Source organism: Notothenia rossii (assembly GCF_949606895.1).
Source record: "Notothenia rossii genome assembly, chromosome: 2".
In the NCBI taxonomy this organism is placed as follows: Eukaryota; Metazoa; Chordata; class Actinopteri; order Perciformes; family Nototheniidae; genus Notothenia; species Notothenia rossii.
Genome location: NC_136904.1, coordinates 734,588 through 754,676, shown reverse-complemented (window position 1 = coordinate 754,676; position 20,089 = coordinate 734,588). Strand labels below are relative to the sequence as shown.

Here is a 20,089-nt window from a genome sequence, read left to right as displayed (position 1 = left end):
ACAAAAAAAGGGGAATACACGTTTCGCAATTATGCCACATCAAGGTGGAACGCTCTTCCCACTACTGTAAAGGAAAGTAAAACTATACTGACCTTCAAAACCTCTCTTAAAGAGCACCTTCGGGGGAGAGCATTGCAAAACTGGCTCCGGTAATGGTACAAATCTCAACCTGTCGTACAATGGACAGCTTCCCCCCCCATCTATGTATATACTCGCATTTTAGACTCTGTTACTAACTGTATATCTGTAGACTTGGTATGTCTTAACTGTCCGGTTAGGATGTATTAGAACGAAATCTAAAATGAAATTTGTAAGTAAGCCATCTGTATGTAAAAAAACACCTGTATGTAAATTGTAAATAAGCCATCTGTATGTCAAATATGTCTTATATGTCTTAAATGATATGATGAATTGGAAATGGGGGACCCTGATGTAAACAAGACGAAAGTCTTTCTCTGGTCTGCATCCCCTTAACAATTGTATGTTTTGAGCTGTACTGTACTGTACCCAATATACAAGCTGTTAATAAACTTTTCAATTAATCAATCAAACCAGTCTGATATGACCAACATAATCAGAGAGGTGAAAGCCAACATGAAAAACATGAAGAAGGCAGTCACTGTCCACCAGTTTAATGTGAAGAGGGACAAGCTGGATCGTCTGCAGAGCCAGGCAAACCTTCTTGCCATGGCGGCCGCTGAGAAGCGCATCCCCGATCTCCTCGACCTGATGGCCGGCAAGCCTACCTCAATCACCCAGTACCTGTTCTATGGCTATCTCACCCTCCATTGGAGCCTCCTGTATGGCCACCGTCCGGACATGTATGCCAACATGACCAACACTAAGTTCAGAGAGGCGGATAAAAGGGGAACTGCTGAGGGCTACATCATCCACGTGCAGGATCACAAAACATTTAATATTTTCTATCTCAGAGAGGAAAGCTCGCCTGACCCCCATTTTCCAGGCGGAAGCCCCCGGCGGTGCCTATGCGTGGATCACCCCGGCTTATTTTAGGTGCACTCTGGGGCAAAGATAAGCGTAAAATTAGGTCTGTCACTTTGGGTGACCGCACCACTAATGTAAAACTCCGCAGAGTGGACGTCCATTATTTGTACTGCCTCTAATACGAGTAAATATATTTGTAAACTCTTTATTTTTATTTTTCTCTGTGTCTCCGCTGACCTGCTGTATGGTGGTCGTCAAAAAATGAAAAACACAATCCGGTGAAACGATTTTATTTAAAAACTGAAGCTGCTCAGAGAGATGGAGGTGATCTGTTTAACAGAGAAGAAACTACAAAAAGGCTCTTATGGACAGAGTTAAAAGAAAATCTGCAGTCAGCTGATGTTTTAAGACCCAGCGGCCTTCTGGGAAATGGAGTCCACTCAGAGCTCAGTCGTCTCCTCCGCACAGATTCAGCAGAGCCTTCTGGTAGTCTCCTTTAGTGTGCTCCTGAAACAAAGAACAATTATATTAATACTTTGGGACTCAAGCCTCTGCACACCGTTTACATGCACATAAACCTTTATAACACACTGCAGGAAAGGCAAATCCCAGAATAGGTCCCCTTTAAAAATGTTTGGATGTTTGATGAATAACTTTCCCCAACATACTTTTGGACAATATCACATCCAGTCAGTGCTTTGTGTCATTAAACACAGCATGCACAGTATCTTTTGATTCAATTCTTTTTTTAATTACAGAACACAGAGACCCATACTGGAGGTGGTTAAACAACACACACACACACACACACACACACACACACACACACACACACACACACAGATACTCACAGTGATGGTCTGGTACAGAGTTCTCTTGTGCGTCTTCTTGAACTCTGAGCGGATTTTCATCAGGTCGACTTCACAGCGAGAGACCATGATCCTCGTCACCACCTTCTCCTTCGCTCCTTTACTCTGCACACACACACACACACACACACACACACACACACACACACACACACACACACACACACACACACACACACACACACACACACACACACACACACACACACGGTTACTTTAGAAATATATGAAAAAATATGTGCATTTAAAGTTAACACATTGTTAGCATATTACCAGAAATATACTTAAAGTCTCGAAAGTGAACGAATATGCATCATATTATTTTAATGTGGGTGTTACAAAAATATACATTTATAATATAAAATAGCATTATATTAAATAAAAGAAAGCCACCTACAGCAATAACCCTAGTGTAATGTTAGTGTTGGCTGTTCATGTTTTAGCATTTTTTTTGGTTTTCCTTGATTTGTGTTGTTTAATTGTATATTATTTACTCCATTAAGTTTTCACTTTAGTAAAAATAGGATGTATTTCATGAACTATTCTAGACTGCATTCAGAAATCACCTGCAACAAAAATAAATCTTCAAAACCAAAATCGAGAGAAGGAATATAAATAAGAGTAGAAATGATGAAAGGAGCAATTACACTTTGTGCACCAACACTACAGTATTTCCTGTGAGATGTAGTGAAGTAGAAATATCAGGAAGCAGAACATTAAACATGTGTAGTAGCAGTGATCGAGGTAAACCTGATCTGTACCTTCATGGCTTCATTGAGTCTGTTGGCGAAGTACAGCTGTCTGTTCTCAAAGCACTCCACTGTGAGAGGACAAATTCATATATTAAATATAATATCATTACATCCTATGCAACAGTGTTTGATTTTGAAAAGCTATAAACATTTACAAAGATGTTCATTTTAAAATCAGTATCCCCTTCCTCCCACACCGCGCTCACATGCACATACTGTGAATATCATAATAAAACGGTGGTGTGTTTTTACCCAGAGTGAGGAAGGATTTCTCCAGGTCTCCCTTCACCTCCTTCCTGATGCTCTCCTTCATGTCGTAGGGACTGTAGCTCTTATAGCGCTCAAACACTACACACACACACACACACACACACACACACACACACACACACACACACACACACACACACACACACACACACACACACACACACACACACACACACACACACACACACACACACACACACACACACACACACACACACACACACACACACACACACACACACACACACACACACAGACAGAAAATACATACAAAGTTAAAGCATATTGTTTTATGAATGTTTATAGAGGACACTGCTTGACCCTCTGTACAGTGTTCCTTATGGCAAGAATAAACTCCCTAAAAGACTGTCTTTATCCAATAATCTTCATTTCAGTATAACGGAAAAGGTTTCCTCAACATTTTATTATTATTTGTTTGTTTGTCTCTGTAAACTACCACCACAATTTGGCGTCACGAACAGGATCCCTTGAAAGACAGTACATTTCCAGCACACAATGTAAAATGTGTGTGTGTGTGTGTGTGTGTGTGTGTGTGTGTGTGTGTGTGTGTGTGTGTGTGTGTGTGTGTGTGTGTGTGTGTGTGTGTGTGTGTGTGTGTGTGTGTGTGTGTGTGTGTGTGTGTGTGTGTGTGTGTGTGTGTGTGTGTGTGTGTGTGTGTGTGTGTGTGTCACCTTTCTGCAGGTGGGGGACGCTCCTCTGGGACATGATGGAGATCCAGACGGCCACGTCGGTGCCTTTCCTCTGAACCCCGGCTTCATACAGACACTGAGGTGAGAGAAGTAAAAGTCATTACTGTACTTAGGTTAGAAAGGAAGGTGAGATCTCTTTATTGCTTAGGGTTAGTTAATTAATGAAATCCCGCAACAACAACAAAAAAACAATCAATAACTGAGTGTTTGATCATGAAAGAAATTCACACTAAGATCATAAAAAAACTGTTTTTACCCCAGAAATCAAATGTTTTTGAATATGTTTTAAGGAAGAACTCTCTGAGGTGTTTCACTCACTCTGGCGTCCTCGTCGATCTTCTCATAGTCCACCACGTTAGACGGCTCATCTCTCTTTGTCTACATGTCAACAAAGAAAATGCATATTAGTGGTTTAAAATGTTTAAATTACAGTCAAACACCAACCTGGGTTTTCTTTCAGCGTGCTTAAGGTCGCATTCACAACTAATAGTCCGTTTTCAGGTGCGCACCAGACGACAGTTTGTTACATGGTTTCATTTCTCAGAAGGTTCGGTTTGCGTTGGGCAAAACTCAAACGGACTACAAACTTTAAACACAAGTCATGTGCACGGAAATGCTGTTCAACCATTGGTCAGACATTAAGGGGGTAAAAACGCAAATCCCGGCGATTTCTAGCGGAGCCTCCGCCATGGAGCATCGGCAGGTTGTTCTCATGCTGCTGTTAATCTAGAGATCAACAGACACTAGCGGCCCGCGCATATGATTATATAATCAGACAAAGTCCGTTAAACAACATTATAACACATATAATGAGAGACGTTCTGCAGTACGGAGGGCGTTTCACCGACGACAGGTGTTCTTACTTTTATATAGTTGACGGAGCATTTTGACTTTACACGACACTGTTCAACACTTCATTCTGCTTCACTCTTTAACTAAAGAACCGCGGATGTCTTGAAAGACTCTTTCGCTAAAGATTTGGAAGACATCGCGTTGTTGTGACTCGTAAATACTACGCTTCCTATGTTTTGGTGCGGACTGCGTTCGCACCAGCGATGAACCGCTCCAGAGTTCACTTGAAAGCGGTCCGAGACCACCTCCGGTTGATGAGTTCACTTCAGAGGTCTCGGACTGCGTTCACACCGACCCAAACGAACCCCACCAAGCGGTTAAACGCACCATGGTTCGATTCAACCGGACTATACAAGGCAGGTGTGAACGCACCCCAAGACTTTAACCTTAATATACCATATAGCCTGACAGAAGGGTCACAATGTGCAGTAGGTTTGTAAGTATTTTATATTACCCAGATACTAAAATGACAATTATACAAAGGTCTTTGCAGTTAGCATTGAGCTACCTGAACCAGCGCTAGCAGCAGTTTAGCGAAGTCTCCTGAAGTGTCTCCAGCTACCTCTTTATCCAGCTCCTTCTTAAACACTGCAGACAGAAAGAAAAAGACGTGCACATTATTAAAAAATACGTAATAAGTTAAATACAACGTACAGTATGATGTATCTGATATTAGCCACCGAAGCTAACTAGCTAGATGTTTATAGTTGATCCTAATAGTAAAGTTCATCGAGCTAACATGCTAACAGCTTACATGTGGTTCAATGTAATTTTATTCTAAACTGATAACGATATGTTACTTTAGCTTTTAGCTAACTTAGCCACTCTGAGTAAAGGTGAAAGCTGTACAGAACATTTTCCATCATGAAATGTCATTTATATAGCGATAGTCATATATCATAATCATTTATTGATAAAATATCTAGATACAAAATGATATATAATTTTGAATTACTCCAATTAAATAGACTTATCAAAATAAAGTGTCGCGATTTTGACGTATTTGTAATTTTACTCTTAAACTACAAAATGTATTATGGATAATATTTGTCATCTTTGTATGTCATTGAGTATTGCAATATTATATATAACGATACCCAAAGTTACTTATTGAAAAGATTACTTAGGTTATCAAGTAAATGAAACAAAAGAGAGCATATTCATCGTGATTCAAAGTGCAATTTGAAATACTTCATAGGACATTTGAATTGTAAAATGTGTTAATTCATATGTAAAATAAAGAATTTCACATATCCTGTTTTGGTAATGGTTCAATTAGATATGCAGGTTAATGTTCAATTGGCAAACATTAGTCATGCTAATTTAATTGAAACACTGCATACTTACAAACAATTAAATCAAAATGACAGATTATTCAATGGACAGTTTAACTTAAGCTCCTCTGTTAGATTGGCCACTTTAGTCTCACAGTATTATAATTATTGTGATATTGGTTGTAGTGTAAGCAACAATACTAACAGCAATGTGAGCTTTTAGCATTTAAAATATAATAAATGTTTTTCTGTATTTGAGATAAACGCACTCTCTCTGTAAGCCCTCTTTATCTCCAGCAGCTCCTCGTTGTTTCTCGAGCAGACCATCTCGATGAGCGTTTCCTCGTCCGTCCCCAGGCCCTGAAAACCAACACACACAGATAAGACTTCATTTGTAATATTAAAAAACGCTATTATATAACAATGTTATTCTGTCAGAGCTTTTTCATTGGTAAAATATGTTTTTCATCAAAAGTAAAATAACTTTTCCTGCAGAAAAATGTCCCAAATTCAACTATAAACAATACGGAGGCTAAATAAAGTTCTGATTGGTCGATTCAGAACATGTGACATGTTGTTAATCCAGTAGAACAGACCGCTGTCAAGGACTGTAATGACCGTTGCTAAGGAGGATCAAGAAAGAGAAAAGAAAGAGGTTCAAATTTAAAAATCTTAATCATGAAAATGTTTCAACACAAATCATAATGTCTTGCAAATTATTTGGCGGCACACTTGCGATGCCTGCGCGGACCACTAGGGGGGCCGCGGTCCACAGGTTGGGATCCGCTGGTTTAACTTATCTTAAAGGTGGGTTAGGTAAGTTTGAGAAACCGGCTCGAGATACACTTTTTGTTATATTCCATGCAATGTTCTTAACATCCCGAAAGCAATGAATATCTGAAGTGCTTTGACAAAAAATCCATTAAAAAAATATCATCTGTGGAAGCCGTAGTACTGTACAAAGCACGACCAATCATCTGAGCCGGCTAAAGTAACTGGATGGCCTACCTGCCTGTCAGCCTTCCATCTGTGCACAAACTTATCTCGTGCCCTGATTGGTCATGTGCACGTTCGTGTGTGTTGGAGGAGGGGCTCTGTGAGGAAGTGGCAGATTTTCTCCGGTCGTGTATTTTCAAATTCTAGCGCACTCGAGCCGGTTTCTCAAACTTTCCTACCCCACCTTTAAGATAATTTAAACAAGCGGATCCCAACCTGTGGACCGCGGCCCCCCCTTGTGGTCCGCGATACCATTAACATAATTGACTGTAAAGCACCTTTTAACTGCTCAGTAAAAATGTGTAATCTCTATATCATTTGGAAAATGCAGAGTTTCCAAAGGTCGATCTCGCATTAAAGTGCTCCTCTAATATTTTGTTTAGAAAGTTGTTCTTCAGGATCTGGTGTTGTTCTGTTGCAGTACCTAATTCACCCAGTAGATGGTGGGGTAGACCCTGATGTATGTTCTGCATAATGGTTTTTTAGCCCGCCCGTTAGTTATCCAGTTGCATGATAAAGTCAAAAAAGATAATTCCGTGATTGAATACTCACACAGACAAATAAAATGCTATGCACATATATACAGCGGGGCAAACAAGTATTTAGTCAGCCACCAGTTGTGCAAGTTCTCCCACTTAGAAAGATGAGAGGCCTGTAATTTTCATCCTAGGTATACCTCAACTATGAGAGACAAAATGAGAAAAAAAAATCCAGAAAATCACATTGTCTGATTTTTAAAGAATGTATTTGCAATTTATGGTGGAAAATAAGTATTTGGTCAATAACAAAAGTTCATCTCAATACTTTGTTATTTACCCTTTGTTGGCAATGAAAGAGGTCAAACGTTTTCTGTGAGTCTTCACAAAGTTTTCACACTGTTGCTGGTATTTTGGCCCATTCCTCCATGCAGATCTCCTCTAGAGCAGTGATGTTTTGGGGCTGTTGCTGGGCAACACGGACTTTCAACTCCCTCCAAAGATTTGGGTTGAGATCTGGAGGCTGGCTAGGCCACTCCAGGACCTTGAGATGCTTCTTACGAAGCCACTCCTTCGTTGCCCGGGCGGTGTGTTTGGGATCATTGTCATGCTGAAAGACCCAGCCACGTTTCATCTTCAATGCCCTTGCTGATGGAAGGAGGTTGTCACTCAAAATCTCACGATACATGGCCCCATTCATTCTTTCCTTTACACGGATCAGTCGTCCTGGTCCCTTTGCAGAAACACAGCCCCAAAGCATGATGTTCCCCCCCCCCCCCCATGTTTCACAGCAGGTGTTCTTTGGATGCAACTCAGCATTCTTTCTCCTCCAAACACGTCTAGTTGAGTTTTTACCAAAAAGTTCTATTTTGGTTTCATCTGACCATATGACATTCTCCCAATCCTCTTCTGGATCATCTAAATGCTCTCTAGCAAACTTCAGACGGGCCTGGACATGTCCTGGCTTAAGCAGGGGGACACGTCTGGCACTGCAGGATTTGAGTCCCTGGCGGCGCAGTGTGTTACTGATGGTAGCCTTTGTTACTTTGGTCCCAGCTCTCTGCAGGTCATGGACTAGGTCCCCCCGTGTGGTTCTGGGATTTTTGCTCACCGTTCTTGTTTCTCATTTTGACCCCACGGGGTGAGATCTTGCGTGGAGCCCCAGATGGAGGGAGATTATCAGTGGTCTTGTATGTCTTCCATTTTCTAATAATTGCTCCCACAGTTGATTTCTTCACACCAAGCTGCTTACCTATTGCAGATTCAGTCTTCCCAGCCTGGTGCAGGTCTACCATTTAGTTTCTGGTGTCCTTTGACAGCTCTCTGCTCTTGGCCATAGTGGAGTTTGGAGTTTGACTGTTTGAGGTTGTGGACAGGTGTCTTTTATTCTGATAACGAGTTCAAACAGGTTCCATTAATACAGTTAACAAGTGGAGGACAGAGGAGGCTCTTAAAGAAGAAGTTACAGGTCTGTGAGAGACAGAAGTCTTGTTTGTTTCTCGGTAATCAAATACTTATTTTACCGAGGAATTTACCAATTAATTCATTAAAAATCCTACAATGTGATTTCCTGGATTCTTTCCCCCCATTCTGTCTCTCATAGTTGAGGTGTACCTAGGATGAAAATTACAGGCCTCTCTCATCTTTTTAAGTGGGAGAACTTGCACAATTGGTGGCTGAATAAATACTTTTTTGCCCCACTGTATGTACAAATAAGTAAGTAAGTAAGTAAAAGTTTATTTCTAAAGCACCCCTCCCAGCACGAATGCACAGAGTGCTGTACAAAATATAGCAGTCAAAACAATTAGGCCAATATGGCACTAAGGCATAATAATAACAAAGCATAACATGACAGGAAAATAGAATAAAAACTTAAAAACAATATACAAACATGAAACCAAGTGCAAGAGGACCAGTGATCGACAGTGACAGGAAAGTGACGTGATGAACGGCCTAAGACTGCTCAAACGCCTGCTTAAATAAGTGCGTCTTTAGGTGTCCCTTGAACAGGTTGAGGGAGGGAGCCGATCTCAGGACCGGGGTAAGTGCGTTCCAGAGTCTAGGGGCGGCCGCCCCAAACGCCCGGTCCCCCCTGGTCTTTAGTCGGGTCCTGGGCACTGCCAGAAGCCCCTGGTCAGAGGACCTCAGCGAACGAGTGTTTTGGTGTGGTGGAATGAGCTCGCTGATGTAGGCTGGGGCTTGGCCGTTTAGAGCTTTGTATGAGATAATCAGGATCTTGTACTGGATCCTGAAATGAACTGGTAGCCAGTGCAGGGAGGCTAGAATGGGGGTGATATGGCAGGATTTTTTAGACCTGGTGATTAAGCGGGCGGCAGCGTTTTGAACCAGCTGCAGACGGTGAACAGAGGCTTTGCTGAGACAGGTGAAAAGTGAATTACAGTAGTCTAACCGGGATGATATGAATGCGTGGACAGCCATTTCAAGCTCTGCATGAGACACAATGGACCTGAGTTTAGCGATGTTGCGGATGTGGAAAAAACAGTTGCGGGTCAGTGAGGAAACATGTTTGTCCATGTTCATAGCCTGGTCGAAGAACACCCCAAGATTTCTGATGTGGGGGTGAACGTTGGTGGTGAGGGGCCCCATTAGGTTTTTTACCTTGGCTGCTAAGGAGTCTGAGGCAATTATAAGTACCTCTGTCTTCGCCGCATTTAGCTGGAGGAAATTTCTCCCCATCCAGCCCTCAATGGCAGCTAGACAGTCCAGTAGGATGTTAATTTTCTGCATGTTTTGCGGAGTGAAGGACACATACAGCTGGATATCATCAGCGTAGCAGTGGTAGGACACACCCTTAAAGCTGCTGATGATAGAGCCAAGGGGGAGCAAATATAAGGCCCAGAGGAGCGGGGCCAAGATGGAACCCTGTGGTACCCCACAGGGTAGGGGAGCAGGGTCAGAAGTGAACGGACCAACGGCCACTGAGAATGACCTTCCTCCGAGATATGAGGAAAACCAATCTAGGGCTCTCCCTGAAATGCCCACCCACTCTCTAAGCCTATCCAGCATGATGCTGTGGTCCACAGTATCAAATGCTGCGCTGAGGTCTAACATGATCAGCACAGCGCATTCACCCGAGTCTGCAGCCATCAGGATGTCGTTAGAGACCCTGAGGAGTGCAGTCTCAGTGGAATGCTTCGTGCGGAAACCAGATTGAAATTTATCTAGGGTGTTAGTGTTGGCCAGAAAAGCGTTGAGCTGGTTCGCAACAACCTTTTCAAGCACTTTGGAGGTGAAAGGCAGCTTAGAAATAGGTCTTTGACACATTTTTGTCACATCTGACAGGCCAACACTCTTGAATCCTTCAAAAAATATCTCACAAACTCACTTATTCACTCTAGCTTTCTAACCCCCCCCACACACACACTTACTCGTAATTGTTAATGTTATTGTATCTGTCCACTAGATGGCACAAACTAACCATCTAATGACCTGAAGAAAGAACAGGAACATACAGGTCAGATTGAAACAGACCTTGGTTGCGATTGAATATTATTTTTCTCACAGAAGGTTCCTTACGGAGTGAAATGACACGGATTTATATATATTAAAAAATGCATATTTAAAATGTATTTCTCAACTCATGAGACATAATTCATTCATGACACATTATTATTGTCTTCAAACCTTTATTGAACATAATTAGAATTACTACATAGATTATTAGCATCTATTACATGCTGCTCCAAACTGAATGTTATGAGGTGCATATAAGTCTCAGAGGTTTGTACACAACAAGTCCAGCCCCAAGGAGATCATATCACCCAGGAAGAAAAGAAGCATTTCTGCTCATTAATAAAGGCAAGTGTATCTATACATTTCAACAACAAGGCAACTCAAACTGCTTCACAAAAATATTAGAAACATTGAGACAATGTGCAAAAAGAAACACATTATAAAATCACTTATGAATACATTAAAAACATTCATCAACTAGCCAAGTGCGAAACAGTTGATTACTGGGAGATGCTTTCATACATTAAAGTCATGTAAAGTCACAATAAGTGATCCACATGTTAACTGAAGTGAAGCCTTCTCTATATAGAACATTTCATCTTCAGGACAGGAAGATTTCACAGAGAACACAGAGACACTGAGGAGTCATAGAACAATAACCTAAGCCCAGTCACAATGCTTCTTGGCAATACAACGTATACCGTTGCAAACCCTGTTCTCTTACCTTTGAAATGGTGACACATTTGTGAGGAACATGGATTCGTCTCTTCAAGATGTTCTCGAGGTCGAGGCTGAAGGAGATCAGTCTCCGTCCTCCTTTGGTTCCTGACGGTCTTTCAAGGGATCCTGTTCGTGACGCCAAATTGTGGAGGAAATGTACCGAAACAAACTGACAAATAATAATAAAATGGAGAGAAAACCTTTCTGTTATACTGAAAAGAAGATTCTAGGAAAAAGACGGTTCTTTAGGGAGTTTATTCTTAAAGAAGGTAAATCGTTACAGAGTCAAGCAGTCAGCATCAGGAGGGTCTGCAGCGAAGAACAAAAGGCAGGAGGTCTGCAGAGGGTCTGGTATTCACATAACAAATAGAGGAGGATGGGCTAAGATAGATAAAAAACATAAACAAAGATTATTTTAAACACACCTGCTAGCAAATAGAGAAACATCATGTCTACGCTCCACAAAAGGAAAAGACCACTGACCTTTCTAGAACACATGGTGACCTTTGAACGCTCCCTCAGGGTGATAACACTTTCCATCACACTCCACTCTTCTGGTCTTATTACATATTGATCACAAACATATTCCATTACATGTGTAATGTGTAACCGTGTTACATCCTAACAGATTCCTTATTGGGCATTACAAAGATAATCAACTTCTGTGTTTTAAAATATTAAAATGTTCTCCATTTCTCTTTATATATCTACTGACACTACTTTACATGATGACACACTTTGAATGGAGTCACAACGGATAGTTCAATCTGATCATTCTCAGTGTTGGAAGATGGCTGCATTGAGCCCTTCTCACTTTATGCACTTAACTCCAGAGTATTAAGAGTTTAAATAAAAGCCTCTCAGTTGATTGGAGCTGTCAGACCAGTTCAGCCACGCCCTGCATTTTTCACTGATGATCTCAGATTACAATCAAACTGATGCAAAAAACTGCCTCCATTTCAAGAAACTCTTCATAAATCCCTCTCCAGTTATCAGACATGCTGTCATTTCTTCATTTCCTCAACTATTTACAAGGGAATGGCAAACAGCCAGGCCTGCTGAACTCTGCAATTCTGGACAATTCAACTCTGCAACACCACCGACTGTAACCAACCTGCACCGACCCAACGATGGCACTAAGAGCTTCTATAGCCCCACTATTTAGGACAGGGGTGTCAAACTCATTTTAGCTCAGGGGCCACATGGAGGAAAATCTATTCCCAAGTGGGCCGGAGCGGTAAAATCATAGCATAATAACAAAAAAATGACGACAACTTCAGATTGTTTTCTTTGTTTAAGTTTAGTGAACTTTAGTGCAATAACAGTACAAGCACATTTAGACTTGGCGTATCAACAAAAAGCCATACAACAACATTAAGTCATATACTGGGAATGAACAAAATACAAAAACTCTTCTCAAATAACTAATTTGTCATTTTAACATATTAATCCTGTACTAACTCACCAAATGATTGAGACAAATTGAGGTAGAAACTTTTCAAGAGGGTTGAGTTACTTACTTCCTGCCTTGTAGGCTACATTACTTATTGATAAATAAAAGCTGTGCAATGCATGAACAATTTCAACAAACCTAACTTATGATTATTATTATTATTACAGTAAATCACACACTGTTCACTTTCTTTCAATCTGCACAGAAGACAATCATTTTTTAGATAACTATATCAGGGTGCAGTGTCTTATGCAGCATTTTAAGTTGGGTTACCCACTGTTGTTTTTGCTCCTGAAACCTGGCATCTTTTAGCTTTCGCAAGTGCATCAATATCAGGGGTCAAAGCCTGAGTGGCAGCCAATTTCAGGATGTCATTTAAGTGCTTGTGCGTGAGCCTTGAGCGCAGCTTTGTTTTATTGATGCTCATTACAGAGAAAACTTGCTCACAAATATACGTGGTTCCAAACATGCACAACACTTTTGCAGCAAGGGCTGTCAAGTTGGGGTAACCTGGCAAAAGATACTGATAAATGTGTCTAAGCCAGCTGCAGCAAATTTCCCCTTCAAATCTGAGTCACACTGCAAGTCTATTATTTCAAGTTGAATGTTGACGGGCAGATCAGAGGCATTCGCGGTGAATGGCGAGCAGAAAACTTTGAAGTCTTTCTCCAGTTCACCAAAAATCTGAAAGCGTTGCTCAAACTCCCGCAATAGTCCTATTAGTTTATCTTTGAACCGCTTCATGTCTGCGACATGTTGGGTATCGCACACATTTTTCAGACAAGGAAAGTGCGCTGCATCACCTCCCGCGAGCTGCGTCTCCCACAATGACAGCTTCAACTTGAACGCACATACGCTGTCATAATACTGCGTTACAACTTTGTTGCGCCCCTGCAGCATTGTGTTCAAGTTATTCAAGTGCTCTGTAACATCCACCATGAACGCAAGATCCTGCATCCATTCTTTGGACTTAAATTCTAACACTGGTCTGCCTTTTTGTTTCATGAATTGTTCAATTTCCTCTCGTAAATCAAAGAAACGCCTCAGCACAATGCCTCGGCTTAACCATCTTACCTCGGTGTGGTAAGGCAGGCCGTAGTTGTGGTCTTTATCTCTGAGAAGGTTGTCAAACTGACGGTGATTCAAGCCTCTTGATCGGATGAAATTAACAGTTTGGACGACCACCTTCATGACGTTATCCATCTTTAATGACTTGCAACACAATGCCTCCTGGTGCAAAATACAGTGAAAAGTCCAAAAATCACGTCTTCCATTTGCAGTCTGCACTTTTTCCCTGAATTTCGTCACAACACCTGCTTTTTTCCCGATCATTGAAGGCGCACCGTCTGTAGCCACGCTGACAGCGCGTGACCAGTCCACTCCGACTCTGTCCAGGGCACCCTCGAGTGTGTTGAAAATATCAGCCGCTGTCGTGGTATCCGTCATCGGCACCAACTCCACAAACTCCTCGGTTACGGTCAAAGTATCATCAACTCCGCGGATGAATATGGCCAGTTGCGCAACATCTGTAATGTCCGTGCTTTCATCAATTGCAACTGAAAACGCAATAAACGACTTAACTTTGCGCTTCAATTGGCTGTCCAAATCCTCCGAAAGATCAGAAATCCTGTGTGCAACTGTGTTTCTTGTCAGGCTGATATTTTCAAAAGCTTGACGCTTTTCAGGGCACACAATCTCTGCAGCTGTCAGCATGCATGTCTTCACAAATTCACCCTCGCTAAATGGTTTTGAAGCCACTGCAATTTCATTAGCAATAAGGTAGCTGGCTTTCACTGCAGCATCGCCGATTTCTCGGCTATGAGTAAACACAGACTGCTGTTTTTTCAGACCCGCCAGCAATTCCTTCACCTTTTCGCTTCTCTGTTTTCCTTTCAAGTTATCATATTTGTCGGCATGTTGAGTCTCATAGTGGCGACGAAGGTTATATTCTTTCAGCACTGAAACGTGCTGCGAACAAACCAAACACACGGGTTTCCCATTCACTTCCGTGAATAAATAGGAGGATGACCATTTTTCTTCGAAAACTCTGCACTCTGTGTCCACTTTTCTCTTTTTTGATAGCGACATTTTGGGGAGTGAGGAAGCCAAGCACGATAGACTGTAAACACAGGATTACTTCCTCAGCCCCGTTATACATAGTTTGCTCGCTTCACATAATTGCTATTGCGACACCCAGTGGACACATTTAGAACAGCAGTTTCTTTCATTGAAAAATTGCAGCTCTTTTTATTTTTTATACTTTCCAAAATCATCTCGCGGGCCGGATTAAACTTGTTCACGGGCCTGATCCGGCCCGCGGGCCGTACGTTTGACACCCCTGATTTAGGAGGTACCAATGATAGGGTGCTACAGTCAGACATGTGCTTACAATTAAGATGAAGACGAGTTAAACAATTACATACATATAATAATCTATATATAATGCATGTATGAAAGAAAAACTAGCATCTCCCAGCAGATATAAATCTAACAGCACCCCCCCCCTCCCCCCCCCCCCCCCCGCATCATCCTGCTCATTAAACCCCACCCGGAACCTTAAAAGAGGTTGTTGTTCGACGGGGACTCTTTTAGTGGCGGACCATTGGACCGTAGACAGGAGAGCAGATGTGAGTGTTTTCATACCTCACCCGATATATGTGTACTTAAATTAAAATGTTAACAAACTGCATTTGTTACAAGACACTATGTTTTTAATCTTACTTATTGTATTATTGCCTATATATATTTTCCTGTGACCCAGGAATGCATAATGTTCATATGTGTTGCAAATAATGTGCTTCACCAATGAGGAAGCCATTTGAAGCGTAAAGAGATCTTTGTCACCTGAGATCCTCTCCGTTACAGAGACATATGGAGCAGAATAACTAAATGCCTCTTCAATTACGCTCAATCATTGAGCCACGTGTTAACCAAGGTGAAGCCTTCTGGATCTACAACATTCAAACCACTGGACAGGAAGTGGTCTCCTCCTACAGAGAACACAGAGACACTGAGGAGTCATGGAACCAGAGCCCAAACCCAGCACAGAGAGGTTCAGTGAATGTGGTTCTGAAGGTGTGGAGGTGGATCAGTGTGTCAGAGGAGACTCTGTAGAAGGAGAGAGAGCCAGCAGGATGATCCACATACACTGCTACTCTACCAGAGGAGGAGGAGGAGGAGGAGGAGGAGGAGGAGGAGGAGGAGGAGATGAGTGTTACTGTCTTATTGTGACTCACAGAGTAACCTTCACAGCATCTCAGACTCCAGGACTGATCATTCCCTCCAAACCAACAGTTCCCCCTGCCTCCTCTCCTCCTGCTTCCTCTGTAAGTCACTGATATAGAAACCCTTCTTCTCCACTCGACCTCCCAGTAACAGAGACCAGTCAGAGCTTCTCTGCACATCAGCTGAGGATAGAAGCTAAACCTCTCTGGATGATCAGGATATGGCTGCTTCTCTCTCACACGTGTCACCTCCCTGTTGTTGTCAGACAGGTTGAGGTTTCTGTGTGCTGTGTTTGGGTCCAGTGTGAGTTCACAGGAATCTGATGAGAGACACACAGCAGCAGTTTATCATCAGACAACATGAAAGCTTTATTCTGTGTTTGTGTACTGATGTTATTTATTTCTTTGTCATCATAAGTCAACATGAATCCACACTTACACTTCCTCAGACCTGGTTTTAACCACCTCTCTCCACCATGGTCCACTCTGGAGAAAGAAACAGTCAGGATGAGTTTCTAATGCATTATAAATCTTATAGGTGTGAGAACAGGTGTTCTCGTGTGTTGCACTAAAGTTCAGATATTTCCCTAAACATCAGAGGTTTGATCCTGCTGGTGGTTCTAGAATAAAAATCAAATGATCACTATTAATGTCCGAAACAGAAGGACCGAAGTAGAGAACCAACACATCCCTTATAAATAATGAGAATGATTTTACTTCCTCAATGTTAATGTTACTTATAAATGTTTCCATTCAATAAGATTTGAAGGGATCCGTGTGTTTCCTTACTCAGGCTTTAAAACTTCTCTGAACAGAATTAAGAGAAACAAGAAGTTCTTCATGCTGACGGTCTGTCCGTACCTGAGAGTCTCCAGTCTCCAGTCTGGAGCCTCCTGTAGAACAGACAGCAGATCCACTCCTGAGTCTCCTGGATGATTGTAGCTCAGGTCCAGCTCTCTCAGATGGGAGGGGTTGGAGGTCAGAGCTGAAGCCAGAGAAGCACAGCCTTCCTCTGTGACCAGACAACCTGAGAGCCTACACACACACACACACACACACACACACACACACACACACACACACACACACACACACACACACACACACACACACACACACACACACACACACACACACACACACACACACACACACACACACACACACACACACACACACACACACACACACACACACACACACACACACACACACACACACACACACACACACACAGCGTTAAATTAATTAAATTAAGTAAATAAAAGCTTACGGGGTAAACTTTAAATCCTGACCTAATAGTTTCCAGTTCACAGTGTGGACTCTCCAGTCCAGCACACAGGTTCTTCACTCCTGAATCCTGCAGGTCGTTGTTACTCAGGTCCAACTCTCTCAGTCTAGAGGACTGGGAGCTGAGGACTGAGGACAGAGCTTCACAGCTTCTCTCTGACAGGTTACAGACACTCAGCCTGAAAGATTTTTTAAAAAGACAAATAAATAAAGTATTATTTCTCCTCTATGACATATAAACACATTTGATGATGTTTGTATTCCATTCATCCTTCCACTCACAGAGCTTTCCTGGAGGCTTTGACCACTGGCAGCAGCCTCAGAAGAGCCTCCTCTGAAGCAGAGTATCTCTTCAGGTCAAACACGTCCAGATCTTCTCCTGATGACAGTAAGATGAAGACCAGAGCTGACCACTGAGCAGGAGACAGATTATCTGTGGAGAGACTTCCTGATCTCAGGGACTGTTGGATCTGCTCCACTAGAGAACCATCATTCAGTTCATTCAGACAGTGGAACAGGTTTATGCTTCTCTCTGGAGACAGATCCTGACTGATCTTGTCCTTGATGTACTGGACTGTTTTTTGATCGGTCTCTGAGCTACTTCCTGTCTGGGTAAATAGGCCCTGTAGGAGAGTCTGATTGGTCTGCAGTGAAAGACCCAGGAGGAAGCGGAGGAACAAGTCCAGGTGTCCGTTTGGACTCTGTAAGGCCTGGTCCACAGCACTCTGGTAGAGATGTGTTAGTGTGGATTGAGGTCTGAATACTTTAAGCAGCCTGGAGGTTGTTGATTCTTCTGCCAGCAGGTTGACTCCAGAGGTGATGAAGGTCAGATGGACATGAAGAGCAGCCAGAAACTCCTGAACGCTCAGATGGATGAAGCAGAACACCTGGTCCTGGTACAGTCCTCTCTCCTCTCTAAAGACCTGTGTGAACACTCCTGAGTACACTGAGGCTGCTCTGATATCGATGCCACACTCTGTCAGGTCGGACTCATAGAAGATCAGGTTGCCTTTCTGCAGCTGCTCAAAAGCCAGTTTCCCCAGAGCCTTCATCATCTTCCTGCTCTCTGGACTCCAGTGTGGATCTGTCTCAGCTCCTCCATCATACTTGATGTTCTTCACTTTGGACTGAACCACCAGGAAGTGGATGTACATCTCAGTCAGGGTCTTGGGCAGCTCTCCTCCCTCTCTGGTTTTCAACACCTCCTCCAGAACTGAAGCAGAGATCCAGCAGAAGACTGGGATGTGGCACATGATGTGGAGGCTTCGTGAGGTCTTGATGTGGGAGATGATGGTGCCGGCCTGCTCCTGATCTCTGAATCTCTTCCTGAAGTACTCCTCCTTCTGTGGGTCAGTGAACCCTCTGACCTCTGTCACCATGTCCACACACTCAGGAGGGATCTGATTGGCTGCTGCAGGTCGTGTGGTTATCCAGAGGCGAGCAGAGGGAAGCAGCTTCCCCCTGATGAGGTTTGTCAGCAGCACATCCACTGAGGTGGACTCTGTGACATCAGTCAGGATCTCAGTGTTGAGGAAGTCCAGAGGAAGTCGACTCTCATCCAGACCGTCAAAGATGAACACAACCGGGAACTGATCAAAGCTGCAGATTCCTGCGTCTCTGGTTTCAGAGAAGAAGTGATGAACAAGTTCCACCAAGCTGTACTTGTTCTCTCTCACCACATTCAGCTCTCTGAAGGTGAATGGAAATATGAACTGGATGTCCTGGTTGGCTTTGCCTTCAGCCCAGTCCAGAGTGAACTTCTGTGTTAAGACTGTTTTCCCAATGCCAGCCACGCCCTTTGTCAGCACTGCTCTGATTGGTGCATCTCTTCCAGGTGAGGCTTTAAAGAGGTCTTCTCGTCTGATGGTTGTTTCTGGTCTGTCTGGTTTCCTGGATGCTGTTTCAATCTGTCTGACCTCATGTTCATCATTGACCTCTGCAGCCCCCCCCTCTGTGATGTAGAGCTCTGTGTAGATCTGGTTCAGAAGGGTTGGGTTTCCTGCTTTAGCAATGCCCTCAAACACACACTGGAACCTCTCCTTCAGGTTGGATTTGAGTTTATGTCTGCAGACTGCAGCAGCAGTTCCTGAATGGACAAACAAGAAATGTAATTAAAAAGTAAGTAAGACGGGACAGTAAATAACTTTCTTCAGCACATAAAGTGACTACCGACTGAGTATCTTAAAGATCTCCTATCATGCTATTTTAGGCATATATTATGGGTCTCAGATGTATACACATATACAAAAAAACATGTCTATAAAGTATTTTGCTCAAAATACCTAACAGATCATGCATTTTAGACATCCCTCACGTCCCTCTATTTAAGCCCTGTGAAGGCCCGGACACACCAGGCCGAAATCAGCCGTTTTCGTTAGACGGACGACGAAGCGTGGCCTGTCGCCCAAACTCAATTTGGAGTGTCCCACACCATCGGCCGTGACACGCCTTATTTGGCCTTTCATGGCTGATGTCGGCCACAGGCAGTCGGACAAAGAAATCACTCTGATTGGCTGTTCAGCTAGCGAATCAGTGCATGAGAAGTGAAACGGTTGCTTGAGAATGTCTTCCACAAGCAACACTCCAATGGCTGATAGCTCCAGTACCGCACGAAACATGTTTTCGATGGACGAGAGTGGAAACGGAACGCACACGCTATTTGTTGTTTGTTTATATCACTCAGTCTGTTCTTCTTCTCTGTCTTCCGGTAGTTGCCTCTTTTGAATGACGAATATACACTACCGCCCCCTGCTGGTAAGGAGAGTTATTGCCACTCACGCATGC

At 42.8% G+C, this 20,089-nt stretch overlaps 2 protein-coding genes across 2 annotated transcripts in view; both read right to left on the bottom strand.

The window, feature by feature from the left end:
* Positions 1 to 1,305: 1,305 nt before the first annotated feature.
* Positions 1,306 to 6,076, bottom strand: LOC307029869 (annexin A2-like). The gene is made up of 8 exons (XM_079665958.1): positions 5,942 to 6,076; positions 4,907 to 4,986; positions 3,865 to 3,924; positions 3,529 to 3,622; positions 2,819 to 2,914; positions 2,576 to 2,634; positions 1,797 to 1,919; positions 1,306 to 1,452 (listed from the first exon to the last, which is right to left on the bottom strand). Exons 1-8 carry the CDS (start codon positions 5,997 to 5,999, stop codon positions 1,393 to 1,395), a joined length of 630 nt encoding a protein of 209 aa, XP_079522084.1. The 5' UTR covers positions 6,000 to 6,076; the 3' UTR covers positions 1,306 to 1,392.
* Positions 6,077 to 15,323: 9,247 nt separating this feature from the next.
* LOC307029870 (NLR family CARD domain-containing protein 3-like) overlaps positions 15,324 to 20,089 on the bottom strand; it is a 62,369-nt gene continuing 57,603 nt past the window's right edge. Inside the window, exons 6-10 of the mRNA XM_079665959.1 lie at positions 17,588 to 19,391; positions 17,311 to 17,484; positions 16,877 to 17,050; positions 16,455 to 16,501; positions 15,324 to 16,335 (exon numbers count right to left, since the gene is read on the bottom strand). Of these exons, the coding sequence (XP_079522085.1) occupies positions 15,782 to 16,335; positions 16,455 to 16,501; positions 16,877 to 17,050; positions 17,311 to 17,484; positions 17,588 to 19,391 (2,753 nt within the window). The 3' untranslated portion in view covers positions 15,324 to 15,781. The remainder of the gene's footprint in view (positions 16,336 to 16,454; positions 16,502 to 16,876; positions 17,051 to 17,310; positions 17,485 to 17,587; positions 19,392 to 20,089) is intronic.